The sequence below is a fragment of the Uranotaenia lowii genome, chromosome 2 (assembly GCF_029784155.1).
Source record: "Uranotaenia lowii strain MFRU-FL chromosome 2, ASM2978415v1, whole genome shotgun sequence".
Classification (NCBI taxonomy): domain Eukaryota; kingdom Metazoa; phylum Arthropoda; class Insecta; order Diptera; family Culicidae; genus Uranotaenia; species Uranotaenia lowii.
In genome coordinates, this window is record NC_073692.1 from 153,683,521 (window position 1) to 153,703,196 (window position 19,676).

Consider the following 19,676-nt stretch of genomic DNA (forward strand, 5'->3'; position numbering starts at 1 on the left):
CTATTATCATCTTTTCAGGTTTATTGAATTTGGCCGAGGGAAAAGCATACCGCTTACTCCAGAATACTCAAATTCGGAACTCTCCAAAGATCTATCCGCCGCAGATCGTGTAATCGTGGACAAAGCTAACCGAAAAATGCGCCGAGGAGAGTCCTACGATCACTGTCAATCGTTCGACGACAAAAAGTTTGTTATCGATAAGAACGGCCGAATTTGCGAGCGTAAGAAGAAGGGCCGCCTGTACAGCCTGGGCGGCAATGATCCCCCGCGAAAGTGTAATAGAGGCCGGCTGGACCGGCTGAAAACCGTGGGAACGTTCGATATCACAAACGAAATCTCGCGGCTCAGCCAGAAGACGGTTAATCTGAATGAGCGAATTATCGGTAATCAACTTTTTGCACGAACCATTGACGAAACAACTACCAGTGCCATCGGTAGCGCAGCCGGCAGTATCGGGGCCGGATTGGTACCCTTCATAGCAACAACCGCTTTTGGACCGGTGATCAATCCGGCAAACGGTATGGCCGACAAACCCCACCCCATCGGAAGCATTCGATCCATCAACGGACCGACGCTAACTAAACAGAATACAGAAATCATACACCTTTCGCCTCATCATCATCTAACACTGAATCATCCGCTGATACTGCATCCGATGCAACATCAGCAACTGAAAGCTGCAAAAAGCCGAAGCCTAAGTACGGGTTCCTACATTACTAAAGAATCGAGTGTTCATTCTAGCGTAGAGATTATCAAATCCAATAGCAATGCTGACCTGAACGACAACACGCAAAAGACGATCGATACTATTCCGAAGAACAAATCACTAGAAGATAGCAGAACATTGAGGCTGAACGCGTCACGTTCCCCGTTGCGCAAACCGATACTGCGCAAATCCAAGAAAATAGTCCGCACCGATTCGGAATTCCTTAAAGGAAACATCTACGAGAAAGAATCGAGTCTTTCCAGCTCACAATACACTCCAACGCACGAGAGAAGGCGTGAATTTGCCGACCATCGCAGCAGCAACCCATCCTCGGAAACGCACAAATCGACCGACGAAAGTTCGAAAAACATTTCAACGGACGAAATCGACACAGTCTTTTCCGACACCATGGAGCTTGAACAGATGGAAGCAGACTACAAGATGCACCTGCGGAACAACCTACAGCGTGAATACAAGAGCGATAGCGATACGCTCGACGAGATCGGTAAAAAACAACCCGACTACAACACATGGAAAAACCAAAGCTACGAAAACACGTTTGATATTTTTGAAGAAAAAGAACAGGAAGGCGATGATAGTGAAAGTTCGCCTAAAGATGCAACAGCAAAGACTGAAGAAAGCACCGATGAAGTAGACGGAGAGAAAAGTGCCGATATTAGTGAAACACCTAAAACAAGTGAAAGCAATATTAAAACCAAACGAACACTGGAACGGCCCAAAGATCTGGAGCTTGGGACATCGTCCGATGGCAGCAAAAATCCCTCTACCGAAGGACCGTTTGGACATATTTTTGAGAAGAATCTTGGGCGATTCAAGAAAATGAACAAACTCCTGAAGTGCAAACGTTTCAGTACTTCAGCACTCTATGACAAGAAAAGTAAACCTAATTTCAAGGACCCCATTACCTTTGAAGATAAATCGTCACCTGTACCAAAACCGGTTACTGAAACAGCGCAATCCCCAGCAAAATCCAATCATTCACAGTCCAAAGCATCGATATGTTCATCGAAATCTTCTCTCTTCGGTAACAAGAAAAGTAACGTGCCTGCACAAAAAGGCAAGAAGTTTTCGTTTTTCAGTAACGCATCCAATGAAAAAGGTAAAACATCGCCGAGCAAATCAAAATCCAACAGTGAAATCAGTTACTTTCGAACAAAATCCACTAAGGGCTCTAAAAAATCGCTCAAAAACAACAGTACCGCTTGTTTGAACCTGGAAACCACCTGCACTTCGCCACTGTCCGAAGCATTTTACAACACAACTGGAAGCGTACGACTCAGTGCGATAGAACTGTACGAAAAGTTCTGTTCGCAGGACTTCAGCGGACTGTACAAACATGAAGCGATACGCAGTGACATTGGTGACGACGAGAGTGGGACAGATTCCGGACAGTACGATCCCAACCGCAGTCTGGGGGCAATACGCAAGAACAGACGGAAAAACTTCAAGCTGCTTCGACAGAAGAGCGAGCCCAAGTTTTCCTTCCGATCGGATACGTTGTACGAGAACGAGGACAGCTACGAAGAATCGGGCTACCCGGATGAGCATCCGAAGGTGGTTTATGAACCGGAGGATTATAATCAGTTTTTGTACGATGAGCAATACTACGAGGAGGATATCGAGAATTTGAGTATAGAAAACATTTACTACCGGGGGAATCTGGTGAACGAAGATGGAACAATTGTAGAAGCTTATCAGTATCAGATCGATGGCTACGAGGACGAGTACGTTGAAGAGGAAGAAGACGAGGAGGATGATGGAGACGAAGATGAAAATGGAACACCATGTAATCGGATGCTGGAGATAGTGGACAGTGAATTGGAACCTCCTCTGATCGACATGGCCACTTCGGCGGATTCGGATTGCGATGAAATATATCTGATGCCACAGAACGAATCTAAAAAACTGATCATTCACGATTTTCTTTTCCACCATCGCAATGACGAATTTGATCATGTTGATGCGGACTATACAGCTTCCGAGGAGAGTTTGAACGCTCTGGATCGAGTCAAAGATCAAGATACGTTGACTATCTATAAAATATGCTCCAAGGAAAGTATTCTAAGCTCGAAAGGTGAATTGGACAATATTCCGTTAAGTTCTTCGCTGGACCAGTGCTTTTTCCAATCGAACTGTTGCACGGCACTTGAGAGAACGGCCTCTCTAGAGTTGCTGAGTAATTCGAGTGGAACTCTCAACAAATCAACGTTAACAGACTACGCTTTTGATACGGTCAAGAATGTCAATCTAGATAGTTGCAGCACGTCTCGATTGAGTTTATCTTTGAAGAGTGAAATATTCGAAGAAACACTGGCCAATGCTGCACACGACGGGTCCGGTGAAATTAAACAGATAAAAAACTGGAACATAGAAGACTTTACTCTGACCCCGGAGGGCTCGTTCTCCGATGAAACCATGGATGAGCTGTGGAAGAGTCATTTGGGTGACGAAATCGAATGTAATAATGCGCCAAGTGAGGCGAAAACTGAAGAAGGTACGGTCGTAGAACTACCGGATCAACCAGCAACCAGTGAGTATACAATCATCGATCTTGACGAAGAACCCTACTTGCTGGATCCAGCGATATCGGAGTTTACCAATGAAATTACCAAGGAGTTTGATCTATTGTTCTCGCGAGCCGAGACCGAGTCGCGCGCCGTCAGCTACTCGGGAAGTCCCGCCTACGAAACGAAGAACGAGGACAATCAACCGGATCCGTTGGCAAATCGAACACCGGTACCGATCGAGTTGCCAACCCGTTACTCGATGCAGCGGCTCGAGCCCATCAACCTCGATGCTGATGAAATCAAAATAACAAGACATGCCGAGGACCAACTCAAAACGCAACACGATAGTGCCAAAGAAGTAGCTGTAGATAAACAATGTAGTAGAGTAGATAATTGCAATCCCCTGGAGGAGGAAAACCGGAAGAAGACGACAACTAGCTCAACAACGGTGCTGGCGACCAGTAGCAGCGGTCGATTGCGGAAGGCCCGCAGTCAGTCGCTCGGCAATTTGAAGAACAAAACCAAATGTTTTCCATTATAGAACATAAGAAAAGCTGTAATTAGTTGACTAGCGGTGTAGGGCATGTGTAAATGTGTTCATGTATGTGTGTTGGAAAGATGGTGTCGGTCTTGTGTTTCGTCAGCAAATAATCATTTTTTCGTTCGTTGTTGGTGTGAGATTGTAAATCGTTAGCCGTAAAACCGTAATTACTATAGAGATATCGGAAGCAAATATTTAACATACATACAGTCGATGTAATGAACACCGATTTCGATAGACGTTGTGGACCTGCCAAATTTAGCCTGATTGATTTTTCCGCTGACTTTCTGACAAACATAATACCAACACCCACGAAATTTGGGCCTGGTTTGGCAGATGGAGTGAGCGTATCTGAGCCACATGTGTAGTTTAGTGCGTACAACTGAATTGGACTTTTCGTATCGAAGTTAGTAGGATGACCTTTTTTATACGTTGAACAAGTTCACTCCACAGCGATATTTAAGAGAAACAAAAACTAATCCTTCATTTGAACGACTTGTATAGATTCATCAAGAAACCAAGGCTCATTGGAACCCAAAACCATACCACTATCGTTAACGACAAACCAAAACAAAACGTGTAAATTATTACCAAGAAAAGATGACATGTTCTAAATTTAAATAGCTAAACCAAATTGAAAGAATGTGTGGAACACTTCTTTGGATCCCTAATTTTAAGCTAATTGTAGTGAATCGTTAAACAACTCCTCATATAACGGCGACCGCGCATTAAATTCCTCTACATATATAAAAGAAATAAAAAAAAAACGTTCACTCACACATGAAACGGATACACCCTTACATACTTATAAATAGGTAAAAGGTACATTTATATATATTCCATTCGTTGATTACTATATATTTTTGAAAGAGAAGTTTATTGTGTATCAGTGAGAAACGGAACAGTTTATCTTGAACTAAATCAATTTTATTGGGCTACAATAGAGTTCTAATAGGAAAAAATGAATTGAAGATTTTTAAGATAACAATGGTAGATAAAATTAAATAAAAAAAAACCAAAGTGTGATACAATGAGAAAGTCGTGGTTAATTGTTGTAATAATAAAATATGTCTTGAAAAGGCGATACTTATTAATTTGTTGGATGTTATATTTATAACCAAAAAAAATGGACTCGGTGTTGTTTGCATCTTTCAATTCATACGTCATACTTCTATTTTTAACAAATTAAAACAAACCTCGGAAAGCAAGTTAACTTTTATATTATCTAAGAGAATATTCCATATTTTTATACAAATCGCTTTGAAACAAATTCTACACTTATTCAACTTATCCTTTCCAGCAAATCTTGTAGTTTTCAAAACGGTAAGCAGGAAATTTTATACGCGATATACATTTTAAGCTAGCAAATCACAACGTAGTTTTCTCCTTCAATATGGCCTTACATTGAAAAAAAATCGAGGACTTCAGAATAAAATAAATCACCTTTATTTCCGACACACCAACTCTGCACTTCTCGAGTCGACCAAACTTTTAAATCAGAACTATCAATCAATAACGTCTGAATTTCATGCTTACAATAAATCCATTCTCAGATTCAAACACAAGCTTTTCTACCGAACAGATTTTTCTATCGCTATAATCACACTACCTAACAACATCAAAAATAAATTCAAAACTTCAAAAGCCGTAGTTTCTATAGAGTCGACAATCTCGAAAACATTTTAACCAAAAAAAAAAGAAACATTTCGGTTCCAAATCTCAAGGGCAAACACCACTGAGTCATATAATCCACCATTATTGTTGTCAATAATTGTCACTTAACGTTTTTATACCAACAAAATAAAATCACAAACCTTACAATGGCAGTGAACGATGAGAGTAGTTAGTAACAACAACCCAGTTGCCTATTGTATAAAACTATGAGTTTTATGTCCATCTATAGAACTTGATACTGAAAAAAAACGGAAATTTAATAACCTTTCGGTGTATGTGGCTCATATTCCAGAGAAAAAAAAACAGAACATCATAGAGAAGAAACAAAGATGGTGGACGCTTTTATGGATTATGGAAACCACGTGAAATTCCCTTCTTCTATGGGTATGTTTATTCGATTGGAAAAAAAGATCAAACACCCATTAGTGTGATTTGTAACGTTTGATGTAAAACTTTACATAATACTTATAAGCTCCCAATCGAATGCAGTAAACAGAGGAACATATTACATTACTTATATATGATTGTTGTTGAATGTGTTATATTTCCTTTGAAATCTAATCTCTCCGTTATTCCCACCTCTTAAATATGCAATCAAACCATTTGTTTTAAATGTTTACTATTAGTTTCCAAGCGTTCAATTTTGACAAAAACACGTTATAAAACAATCGAGGGCTATTTTCAATAAATATCTACAGCAACAAACATCCATAGAACATACTATGCTCCGAATGAAAAAAAAAATTAATTGAAACCTACCAAACAAACAGAGCAGAACACTCAAATTGCCAAAACTTTTCCCCGAACCCATTGCCAACTCTAACGTCCAAACGACGACCACGTGGGCAAAATTAGACAGACAACCAACAGAAAAAATTTGAACGGATTGTCGTAACGTTATGGACATATCGGAATTTTGCATTATTGATTTTTTTTTCTTTCTTTACTTCTCGTAAAATTCAAATCTGACCTATCCACCCATAGGAACCGTTGATTATCTAGAAGAAGAAACAAACTGCGTAGAGTAAAACATACATAAACACTTGACAAGAAAGATTCCTTTTGTTACATTTATATTTAAGGTAAATGAATATTTTTATAGCAAATACAAACAGTACATCAACCACAGTGAGAATGACGTTGATAATCATTTCATCCGAAAGCATCGCCCCTTTACTTGATCCTTGAATATTGTAACAACAGTTCGGGTAAGTTGAAGTGGCAATCGAAACATCCCACGACATTTTTCCGTGTTACATTCTTCAAACGTCCTTTTGAAGTTTCAAACTGGCCGAATAAAGGTTGCTATCCAGGTCTCTTTAAAGCATGGATCACGCAAAATCTTGACGCATTAAAAAGGGTCTATCTAAGTCTAAAACAGAAAAACATTATTTCGATGTTGTTTTGATGAAATTTCGAACTTTTCGTCGAGAACCACTCATCATAGTTTGGACACCCTATTCACTGACCTCAGCGGCCATTTTGTTCCACAATCTCTTCATTTCTGTTGCATCCCGGGTCGTCCTACCATTCTTCTTCATCTTCTGCTTCATAATTGCCCAAAATTTTTCGATAGGGCGGAATTGAGGGCAGTTGGGTGGGTTGATGTCCTTTTCACAAAATCCACCGGTTGGGCCGATACCACTGTACATTAGACTGAGTCGATTTGGGGTCATTTTTGAATTTCTCAAACCCTGGGGTCTTAAAAGCTTCGTTTTGTTCCGAAACTCATCCACGATTTTTTGCAAAATTTTTAAGTAACGTTTACATGAGTAAATTTGAACTTTTAGGTTTGTATGGGAAAATTGAATATTTTGTACTGAAAAATCAACATCATTTTTGTTTCTTCTGTGGAACCGAGCCTGCTAATGGTTTTACTGCCAATTTATAAATTTCTTACAGGAAATTTTCCGCTGAACAACTTTGTCGAATATCATAACTTCTTATCTTTTTAGACAAAAAAGTTATTAGCTCTTTAACAGGTGTATGTCTTTTGGCATTGATAAACAAGAAATTCAATTGACACCACTGCTGGGTGCCCAGCGAAGTATTGCAAGACCACTTTTCATGCCATAGGGCACAAGCGGTGGAGTCAGTTGAATTCATGGTACATTTCGTCCTTGTACATTTCGTCAAGTACATGGTCTGGCAAATACCTTGCCAGATCAAACACTTTCTTGCCTTATGGGTAAAAACTAATTTGAACTTAGCGGGGACATCACTCCGACCAGTGGCTTTGTAAAATTTTTGGCCAGGAAGCCGCCCAAAATCAGATTTCACGATTTTTGAACCAGACCACGTCGGGTTTTTGACGTGGGTGTCCAAAATTAATTTTCGCCTCGCGGCTTCCATTACATGTAACTTTATTGGAATATAACGAATCGTTATGAAGTTTTCAGCACTGATAGAGGAAACATTTCTAGCGTAACATTTAAAAAGGGCGAAACTAGCAGTTAGCTCGAAACGAGAAAAACGCGTTTGAAAATTCGGAACACCTATTCAAATCCTATTTATAAAATCGACCACTTTTTGTTCAACAAAATCAAAAAATGTGCATTATATTCACTTATTGTTCGATGGTTATCAAGAATTTTAACTTTTTTCGCGTAATTTCAGAGATTTTCGAGTTTCGCCCTATTATTATTTTCGATTTCAGTTACGCCTGCAAGTTTCGCCCAATTGATCGGCCGTTTTTGTTTTGGTTTTGAAGTTACGCCCATTCATCCTACACGCAAAAACTAATTAGGCCGTTTAGTCACACACGGTCAACTCAGTTACGCCTTTTGGCTCTACACGAATAGAAAAGTTCACTCCATTTTGAATAGGCGTAACTTCACGTTCCAACGAAAATGCATCAACAGGAAGTTTCGCCAAATTGAATTTTATCAATTTTTTGAAAGTTTTAAGTAATTTTAAGATGAAACCGCGTTTGATACGTAAAGTGCAACCGCGTGCATCCGGAATGACCGTTAACTCGATTTGTTTACATTTGGCAGTTTCGCCCTTTTGAAATGTTACGCTAGATTTCCAAACAAAGTACTGTCAAAACATTCCAGATCTGACAACTAGGAGCGCTATGGTATAATAAACAGTGCGTCCAAATTTTGGATGATCCATGCTTTAATGCTTTCTTAAACATCAGTATTGATCAGAAGTCAAAAAGGGCCGTTCCGTGTTTACGGAAAGGAGAGAAGTGACCTACAGCCGCACAAACACACATTTTCAAAAAATAATTATTTTTTTTTTTAATTTTTTACTTGTTTCTAATTCATTCATTTTTAATGGAATTTGACAAATTGGTGTCCTACTAATTTGTCTAACTCCATTAAAAATGAATAGATTAGAAACACATATAAAACTCGATTGATGAAGAAGAAACACCAAGGATCGGTCTCTTGGCCAACATATCAAACCAATACATAAATACATAACAAAGATCGGGACCCAGAGTTGTCTAAATATTGTGTTTTTAGTAGACGTTGTAAATGTAAAGGCCCATTTACACTTCTCGTGAAAATGAACGTGAAAAATCTTGTTTAATCAGTAACTCAACAACGCGACTAAACTAGATTTCGTAACATAGTGAAATCGATGGGGATTGGTTGAAACAGGGCCGTAGGAAGAACTGATTCATGGGGGGGAGGGTGATTTTAGATTGATTTTTACCTATGATATTTTGCCCAACAATGCACGAATACAAAAAAAAATTGAATCAAATTATTTTTGTTATAATTATTATTTTTAGGTACTTTGACATTAAGAGTTTTCGTATTAATTCGTAACTTTAGAAAATTGATCCTAAATCTCAACAAATGTGAGCTAAATTTGCTTTCATCGATGGTTAAAATCTTTGAATTTGTTTAAGAGTCTGATAGATCAAACTTTGTTGATTTGGGCATAAAATTATCTTTTTTAGGAGACATCAATTTCTTAAAAAATAACTTATTCTTTACTCAAATTAATCAAGCCCAATCTTCCAAACTATTTTTCGAATTTAAAGATTGAACCTTTGATGAAAATAAATAAAAATTTCAAAAAAGCAAGAGATAATAATCATTAGTTTTTCGAATCAAACTTTTTTTGATGCCAATTTGAACCAAATTAACGATAAAAGTATAAAATTTGGCTTTTAAAAACTGCAATAATAACACATACTTACGAGTTATTTCGTTTTTTCGCTAAACGCTTGTACGAAAAAAGCATAATTCAAATGTTAAGAATCTTATAATGAAACCTCATTCTACAAAATGTAACATAAAATTTCTCGTTACTCAAATATCTACATTAAATTAGCAGAATTTTGTCTTTTGGTTTCTGAAACATAAAATGGCAAATTTTGGTGTCCTTAACGTATTAATAATGACAATGTACTGGGAAAATACAGAATTTTGTGCAGATTTTTTAGGTGAAGATTATTCTTGAAAAGTTTTTTTCATAAAGAATGAATTTTTTTTTGCGGATAAAACAAATAACTCAAGTTCTCCCTTTTATTTGTGATTTTCAACTGAATTGTGTTTACAAACTAATTTTGTTTTAAAAATTGGAATCTGGAAATTTAATTGACAAACAATCTTAACACATTAAGGACCGCGAAGAAATTTATGACGAGAAACACCGAAATTTGCATTCAATATCTCGGACACCCCATGGACTAAATTTTACAATTTTAGCAATTTCAAGTAAAGGAAAATGTTGTGTTCAATTTTGTCGAACAAAGTTTAGCATTCAAATTCAGTCCATTCGAGTTACACTTCGAAGTGTAGCACACTCTTGGTAAGCGAAATTCAAAAATTGTGGTTTTGAATTGTATACAAATTTCCAGACGATTTCTGAAATATACAAAAAAATGTTTTGCGAACCTTATTCCAGATCAGAATTTTATGAGCAAAGTTATAGAACCCTCATTCATGAATCTTTTATTTAAATTCTGTATTTCAGGTTTAATCTAAATTCACTATTGAAATTATTTATTTTTGATCTGTATTGTGAATCAGAATTTAAAAATACAAAAATACAAATTTAATTTTTGATTGCCATTTCAAAACTTTAATTTTATGAATTTTGTGTAAGAATTAAGTTCAAGAAATTCAAATTTGAAAATAAAATAAAAATTTCTCTTTTTTCATATTCAGAAAACTATTAATAAAATAATGAAAATGCATATGATCTCGAAAAAAATGATTAAAATTTGATATGAAATGCAAAACCAAATTTGAACCAGGATTTCAAAGCAGCTTTTTATTTCTAATTTCTTACGATTTCTAACTGATAATCAAGAATCCTGAACAGGATACATAATCCTAAATACGAGAATATGAATACAATTCTGATTATGGGATGTACGGTATCAGAACCTCCGAAATGGGTTTAATTTAATTCGAAATTTAATATTCAGACCTGAATTTCGATGACCAAGTAACAAAACTTTGAAAAAGTGTAGCAGAGTTTTGGACTTGAGGTTCGGTTTTTGAGGTTTTGGCATTAGGTTTTTGTCTAGATTTTTACTCTTGATTAACCTTACTCTATTATCATAATTTGGATCCTCATGAGGGGGTTCGAAATTAATTTTTTCAAAATGATTTTTTAAATGAAACTACGACTTTGAAATTTTCCAACTAAATTTATTTCAGAACCAATATTGTGCTTTGTTTATGGTTTGGGTACTTAAATTGATTCAATGCTTACCATGGTCCTTTAAAAAACCGTTTTGGTATCCGACTCCTCACGCTGCGCGTTCGAACTTGAAAGACGTTTTGTCCTTCACGCTGTCGCGTGGCGAACGGGGCTAAGGGATCACCCCTAGCTTTCACGCAGACCTAGGAAGCCCCGGCAGACCTAGACCAATGTCTTAGGGCCGCCGCTTCCGACGGCGGGTCGGCGGCCTCCTCGGATTTGGGAGCTTCGGCGGCTTTGTGCCGCCCCAGCTCCTTCATCCTCGTTGGTTGCGGCCTTGCCGCAAAAGAATAAAGTTATGAAACCCCATTTTTTTGTAACAATTCCTTTTTTTTTTTAAATAATTTCTAGTAAGGATAAATGTTTTCAATTTTCTGGGAAATGGTCCTTCTGGCGAAAAAATTCTGGTACATGGTTCATTCTGGTGAAAAAATTTCTGGGAAATGGTACACACTAAGATTGCAATTTTCCCTCTCGGGATACTGGCTCTCTGAGTCACAGGGGAATAGCTTAATTTTAACGAAATTCGAATGGAAACTTCCCCGAAAATCGTGTCATTTCATTACTCCTGTAATTCAGGATGAAATTACTACAAGTTCACAGTTACTCGAACAACCGTCCTGAATTCGAAACAGTTATGACCTGTATTACGTGGAGCTCATCAGCTATCGCGCTTTTATTGTCATGTCCTTTGTTTCTATCCTTTTCTATCGTGTGATAACTGTCACGTTTACTTTGCATGTTCCGGCATTTCTGGAAGCAAAAACTGGACTTGAGTAGTGATGAACAAGTTCTCCATGGAAATAAAGCTTGCGGAAGTGTAGTGCTGGACCCCGTTCTAATTGAATCATTAGATGCGCCGATTGTCGTCGTCTTTTACTTTTTATAAAAAAAAGGAGCTGTCTTAAAGTGGATCATCCTGCGCGCGACGTCGACTGGTCAATGTTGTCACCCGGGAAACCACCAAACATCATTAGATGGGAACAGCCGGTCCTCCCCTCGCAGGACATCATCACCCGGGGAAAATGCCTCTGCGGCTTATGGTAAAGACGTGTGCGGAATTTTAAAATTTCATACTTATTCGGTTGTGATAGTGAGGGGAGTTTGTAAGTGTTTTTTTGTAAATATATTTATTATGTTTAGGAAAAATAAAATTATTTGATTATATCTCTGTATCTCGCATTTTATTTTATTCAATCTTATCAAACATTTCAATGGGAGCAAAAAAAAAAAAAAAACAAAAATAAAGCGTTCCGTAGCTACAGAAAAAAAATTTTAGCTCCCTGCAAATCTCACGAGGAAACCGTTTCAAGCTTACAGGACAATTTGACAGATGGTTTTCCTGAGCTGTTTTTCTGTCCCGAGATCGTCCTGTAATTTCAGCTGTTGAAAATACAGGTCGAATTCGTCCCGACCACAGGAGAAAATATTAAGTGTGTACACACTAAGAATGCAATTTCCCCCCTCGGGATAATGTTCCTTCGAACCACAGGGAAATTGCTGAAGTTATTCGAAATTCGAATGGAAATCCTTCAAAATCTCGTGACGCTTAACTTCTCCTGAAGTCTGGGGAGAAATTCCTACGAATGCACAGGTACTCGAACAATCGTCCTGTATCACGGGAGAACTTTAGCTGTCAACCGTTTTCTGTCGCGCATTTTATAGTCTATCCTTTTCTGTTTTGAGTTTCCGCTTATTCGGCAGATTAATAGTCGTTAAGCTATAGAAAAGCGGGAGATTATAAAAACCTGGCCGGAAGAAGCGTTTGCTTCAAAGGATCTACCAGCGGTGTTTGAATGAACATATCCAGAAGGTCGTGGAACTGGCAGTCGTGTCGTAGCATTCAAAGACCAACTAGGTAGCAGTGGAGCTGAACACAAAGCGCGTGTCTTCTAATAACCTGGTAAACCAGATGAACACAGAGGAACCGCTGGAATCTGGAATCAGCAGCATTATCGAGGGGCTGGAGCAGATATTTTTTTTTAAATAATGCATAACAAATTGAAAAAATAGCACTTCAACCTTTTTCTTCCAGGCAAAATCATCAAACAATAATCAGGACAGGCAGTATTTTTTTATAACACCCCAATTATCTGTTTAATAAAAGTGCTTTTCATTGAAAACGTATTATTTTTAACTCTTTGAAATAAATCCTTAAATACAATGTAAAATTCATAAGGAAACAGTCTCGAGTAGAGATGTACCGAATATTCGGTTGGCCGAATATTCGGCGCCGAATACCGACAAAAAACCGTTAAGCCGAATATTCGGCTCACCGAATAGTTGAGCTAAGTATTCGGCCGAATAAGCCGAATAGGCCGAATATTTTTCATTTTTAATCTATACTAAGACAGAATTACAATTTTTTAAATGTTGTTGGATAATTTATTAAATATTCAAAGGTAATGTCGAAAAACCATCAAAATCATCAAGACCCGAATGACCCGGGTGGTTAAAAGGTCTCTAATAAATTATAATAATAATCACAATCATCAAATACTTATGATTTCAGCTAAACATTTTAAATGTATCCGTGTATTTTTACTGTAGATAGCTTTAAACTTTGATTATCGTTTATTCCAAATTTTCTAGGTTTATCCAGGCTTGCCCATGAACCAAATAGAGAATTCGAGAAAAGTTAAATCTGACCGGGAAGGCAACATATTTTTTTAAACTACCCGGATTTTAGTAATTTCAACCGGGTTTATTCAGATTTTTTGCTAAAAAAAATCAAATATTTGATTGAAAATTTTAAAATTTTCTGTTACAAAACGATTTTTTTTGAGAAAATTCATTTGTCAGATACGATTTGAACACTGCTGTTGTAATTCGATGAAAACTTTCAATTTCAAGTAATTTTATATCTTTTTTCTCTTGTATGCTTGAGAAAAATGCCTAGTTTCTGTTTAGATTTTCCTTTTTAATACAAGTTTTTCATTAAATCGTTAAGACCCGGCCGTGTAGAAACATGTCGTAAAAAGTATTGTATGCTTAAGGTTAAAGATCTTCGCTCTTTTTGGCAATTATTTTGAAGACATCTAGCAAAAATTAGACATAAAAATAGCAGATGCATGTTTTCACATGTTTTGTCCCAGATTTCACTGGAAACCAATCTCTTTTGTGATAAACGTTCTAGAAGCGAGAAGTAATCTGATGTTCTTTCTGCTTATAGTGACATTTTGAAAATTAAAGAAACCTCTACTTAAAAAAGATCTGATACATCTGATTGGAATTAATCGACTTAAAAACATGAGGGACATTAAGATGGCAGAAATAGAAGATTTCAATCAGTAAAAGCAGTAGAAATTTAAGTATTTCTATTGAAAATTCAATAAAATATTCGACCGAATATTCGGCCGAATATTCGTTTGGCCGAATAATTGAAAAGGTCAATATTCGGTATTCGGCCGTTCGCCGAATACCACTATTCGGTACATCTCTAGTCTCGAGCCTACAGGAGAATTACGAAAGCTTCCGGCACACCCCAGGAGAAAACCGTTTCGAACCTACAGGTGATTTTGACAGTTTTTTTCCTGTAGTGTTTTTCTGTCCTGAGATTGTCCTGCAAGAGAATAAATAAAGTTTGAAATGGATTCAAGCGTGTGCGGTTCTATGAGGGAGGGGGGATGATCGGAGTGATCAACCCCCCCCCTGCGAGCGCCTAAAAACCGTTACGAAATACTCGCAAACGCAGGAATTCATATTGTCGCTGAATCCCCAAACCGGAGTTATCGTCAATGAGCGCTGGCGACATTTACTGGCGACACTCACTGACGACAAGTTATTATCAGGACGTGTACAACTTCGGGTGTGTTCTTATACCAAAGATTTTTTATTTCAAAGGAAAGTGCCGCAAAAACAAAGGATTTTTTCCTTTGGTTTTGGTATAAATAAAAAATCCTTTGGTTCAAATGCATTTTCCTCTGTTTCAAAGATTTTTTTCTTTTGAAAAATCTTAGATTCAAAATATTAATGCTTTGATACAAAAACCAGTTTCATTTGATTTAAAGTTATTATCTTTGCTCAAAGGTAATTCAGATATAGATTTAAAAGCATTTATTCATTGAACCATTTTCCATTTATTCCAATTGGAAGATTTTTACCCTGTTGTTTCGAAGTTCCTATTAGGAGTTTGAATAATAAAAAGATACAATTTTAGTTCTTAAATTCTTTTTTATTCACAAACCCATAAAACACTGGTTCACTATAACCGAGTAGGGTCCTTGATATCGTTGACAAAGTTTCGCATTCTCCGTGGGCCGGTCAATAAACTTCCGAAAGCCACTCCAGCTGCTGGCTGGTCCGATTGGTGATTGCCGTTGAAGATTCGGCCGAAAAAATACGACCGCGGGATTTGGGGAGGTGTTAGGGTAGATACTCTAGATTTCGACAGTAGCTAGTTTTCGACAAACTTTTAATGAAAGGCTTCCCGCATACTAAAAAACTATATTACAAAAAGTCAATACGATACATCCACGGTCCCAGAAAAAGTTATTGTCTCCGTAAACGTAACTATAATTTAAAACTTTACTTCGACAACGATAAGAAAATAAAACGAACGTTCATGTGAATAGTGATGGTATCTGGAAAGGTGAATGAATTGTTTGACGATTTACTTAAATTTTATCAATATTCGTTAAACTGTTCCCGAACCATAACGCTTAGCGTTCATGTCATGTGTCAAACTCACGTCAAAAATTACCGAAATGCGGGTCAGAGATGCCAGATGGTTTTAAAAAAGAAAACTCAGACCGGATTCATGAAAATATCTTAAATTTATTCATCGAATCATTATTGATTTGTTAATACGTGGAAAAATAAAAGCAGTTGCATTGTACAAAGAAAAAATTGAACTGATTCAATCACCGTTCAATAAGCAGTTATCAAATTTTGTTTCTTTAGAATAATAGTTATTAAAACTTTTTCAAAGTCTTTGAGAGAGTTTTGCATTGGACAGATTAACAAAGTTTCACTAAACTGAGCATGCCTCATCCTTAAAACAATATATGTAGTTATGTTGATTTGGTTTGGTTCCGGAACGAGTTTTTATAATAAACGATTACAAGTGTCTTTAAAAAGAGCTCAATTTTCTGCCGCAAAGTAAAAAAAGATTCTGCAGCGAATTTCTATTTGCCCGAACTAGGACACCATGAAGAAAAAAATCAGGATTTTCAGGACACTACTAATTCTGATTAAATTGCGTAAATTAAGGTGAAATAAAGGTACTTTTCTCGCCTTAATTGATGCAACAGAGGTGAGAAGAATATTGACTGGCCGGCAGTTTATATGAAAAACTCATTTAAATATCATCTGAACCGAGGATTATTATCGGTAGAACTATTTCATTACACAATTGTTTGATATCTTGATGGTTCTACTTTTCAATGCAATTACAATTTAAATATTTTATATCAACATCAGAACAATTCCGTACATTATAAAAAATCAGAACGGCCTCTCGAAAAACAGGACAAATCCTGATTTATCAGGACACCTGGCACCTCTGGTGACAGCTGTCTGTCACATGCTCAGTTTTGAAAAGAAGAAGAGAAGAAAAAGAAATTTAAAAACTTTGCTGGTGAAATTTCAGCCGCAGCAATTTCGGGAGTAACTAATTTCGGTGGATGTGCTTCAACGTACCGGAAATCAGGCACACCGGGTGCCGGACTCAGCGTAGCCCAGCAGTTAGGCTTAAAAATTCAGTTTTTCAGGTGAGTTGAATTGTGTTTTACCTTTTTTCACCTGCTGTTTATTGGGTAGGCAAATGTTTGAACATTCTAATTGCGTATATGTGAATATCTACTTGATGTTTTTTCATCTTTCATTTCAGTGTCGGCGATGCTGCTCTTTTTGCTGCTCGAGTACGCTGCCGGGGGGATTTCTTTCGTGGGTGGCGCTATGGCACCGATTGGAGATTTTGGACCTTACTTGCGAATGTCTGTAGACATACATTGTTCACTTCATTCACCATGTAAATCTACGGAAGCTGGGTCAAAGAATTAATAAAAAGTAAGTTTAAATAAAAGAATAAAATGTATAGTGAAAATGAATTACTTTATGTAAAATCCGAAAATCCAAAAAAGTATTCCCTTTAAGTGCGTCCGCCATTATCGCGTACGGTTCTCATAACCATCCGTATAACGTTGGAAGCCGTTTCGTAAATCTTTTCATAACTGTTACTGTAAAAGTTGAGTTACAAGAGTACTTTTTGAAATACTTTAACAATAACAGTTTGATGCTCTAAATACGTTTCCGTAAGCGATTTTTTAATTTTATCTTAACTGTTTGTAGAACAGTCTCCCCATACAATTGTTTTAACAGTTTTAAACAGTAACATAACTTAACGCCATATTCAACAGACCGTCGTTTTGGAATTCAAGATAAGTGCAATGTTTTTTATGGTTTCGGATATCATTTTCTAAACGTTTTTTTACACTGTTTCTAAACGTTTTATTGGGCCTTATTCTGCGAGGCGAATGAAGTGACTCGGAGTCACATTAGTCGTAGTCACGTGACTCGTGTCGGGGTATTCTGAGAGGCGACTCACTCCAGGTGACTAGTTCATCGCTTCGGAGGCGAATGAACAACATATGTTCATTTTGACGTTCCTTAGTAAATGAACCAGGTTCATCGGATTCACCATGCGAAATGTCAATCATCTAATGTATATTTAAAGAAGGTAGTGTGATTTTCAATTTCCTGCATGACGTCAAATTCAAATTATACGATTACTATTGAATCTATCATATTTATAGTTGAATGGATAAAATCAATCACACAACTATCGTAAGATCTATTATATGTACTGTTGAACGCAAAATATTAATCAGATGATATATTATATATATAGTTGAAAATTTCAGATTTATAGTAAGCCGAGAAGCAATCAGAAATATAATTGAATATAGGCGGAATATAGTTGGGAAAACTATACTTTTTTCTCCGTGATCTTTTTAAGTCATTGTACAGATTGACCACTACACAGAACCATAGAAAAACCATACATCATAATGTTCGACAAAAATTTCCAATTCCATGGAATTTTAGGTTGTTCTGTTGTTTATCTCTTAAGATTTTTGTTATTTATAAACTCTATAGATTTTTATTATTTTATAATTTTTGCATTTATATATATTTAACGCATAACATCATTGACCAAACAATATACATGAAAAACTTTCCGGAAGTGGCTGTTTTGAATTGCTTGATTATAGTCTGTATCTGAGTTATTTTTCGGTTCAAATTTAAATAACATTGGCTGCATCATGAATATACTCCAGTGACACAAGAAGGAGTTCAATTTTTTTCGGTTTTGTCAATAGTAACTTAAATATTAGTTTTCTCGAAAATATTAAGTAATTTAAATTTTAAAATTAATGAAATTAATAAAAACTGTTAAGGAAAGATTTCGATGATTATTTTACTATAAAAATTAAATCACAAGCTCAGTTTATAATTATTATAACTAACACATGTGCAAGCGCTAGAATCTCGTACCTTAGAAATCAGGCTATCTTATTGGATTGACATTATTTCGAAATTCATCAGAGATGAATTTTGCCTAAGATGCGTACATACTCAGGTGATGCAAATCTGATCGTTTTTTTGCAAAATTATGTAAATTAAATTCAACATTTTTAGAACAGTCGTGTTTTGATTTGTTTGCTTATTTATTGTGTTTCAAATGATTGAAAATGTATGTTTCGATATTAACCTTCCAAAGCCGTTCGCTAAATATCCGTTTCGGGGAAATATGAGTTGTAATTTGATTTCGTTCTCCTGGCTGTAAATGTTAACCGATTTTGATGATATCATATTCATTGTGTAGGTAATTTATTCTAATTACTCAACATTTCAAAATAAAGTCGATATGTATTACCAGGTTATCAGAAACTGGTTCAGAAAGTAAAAAGTCCGAAAAAACAATTTTATTTTTAAAATACTCATAACTTCTGACAGCTTTTCTGTATTTAATTATTTCATTGATGTTTGAAATTTTCAAGAATCCATCTATCTGACAATGTATAGATATGTTGGGGTCCAATGAAAGTTTTTACCGCTATGACAGATCTTCCGGTAGAAAAAAGTCTTACTTTAAAAAAACGACATCTAGTTTTGGCTTTGCTTAGCTGTATTTCATTTTCCAATGAACCGATTTTAAAAACTCATACTTTAATTTTTTGGCGTTAATTTGATCATCATTTTCATAGAACATACTTGGTCTGTCAAAACTACCAGTTCATCAGTATATTGGAATGATGATAAAGATGTTTAAAATGTGCGCTTCGGGTCATATTGACCCGAACGGCTTTGGAGGGTTAAAAAAAGGATCTTTTGTCTGTTTTGGTTGCCACAAAATTTAAACATAAAAATATGCATCACCTTCTCTTGTATTTCATTTGGATTAATCACTGAATTCATTCTAAATACGAGAATAATTCATCCGACCTGTCAAAAAACGTTAGCGAAAACCAAATTGGAGGCCTCAAGACAGGTAATTTTGTAAAATTGATTTGACTTTATGTTTTTCATGCTCATTTTATTTCAGAACGCA

At 36.4% G+C, this 19,676-nt stretch overlaps 1 protein-coding gene across 7 annotated transcripts in view; it reads left to right on the plus strand.

Annotated features, from left to right (window-relative positions):
* LOC129741633 (receptor-type tyrosine-protein phosphatase kappa) overlaps positions 1 to 6,576 on the plus strand; it is a 480,680-nt gene extending 474,104 nt beyond the window's left edge. For 4 of the 7 annotated variants that reach the window (XM_055733377.1, XM_055733376.1, XM_055733379.1 and 1 more), the window contains one exon: positions 19 to 159. Coding sequence is in view for 2 of the 7 variants with exons in the window: in XM_055733374.1 (XP_055589349.1) it covers positions 137 to 3,775 (3,639 nt within the window). In the remaining 5 variants the exon portion in view is untranslated. Of the gene's footprint in view, positions 1 to 18 lie in introns of all 7 variants that reach the window. The other 3 variants (XM_055733374.1, XM_055733375.1, XR_008736462.1) reach the window with 2 other exon arrangements.
* Positions 6,577 to 19,676: the final 13,100 nt, after the last annotated feature.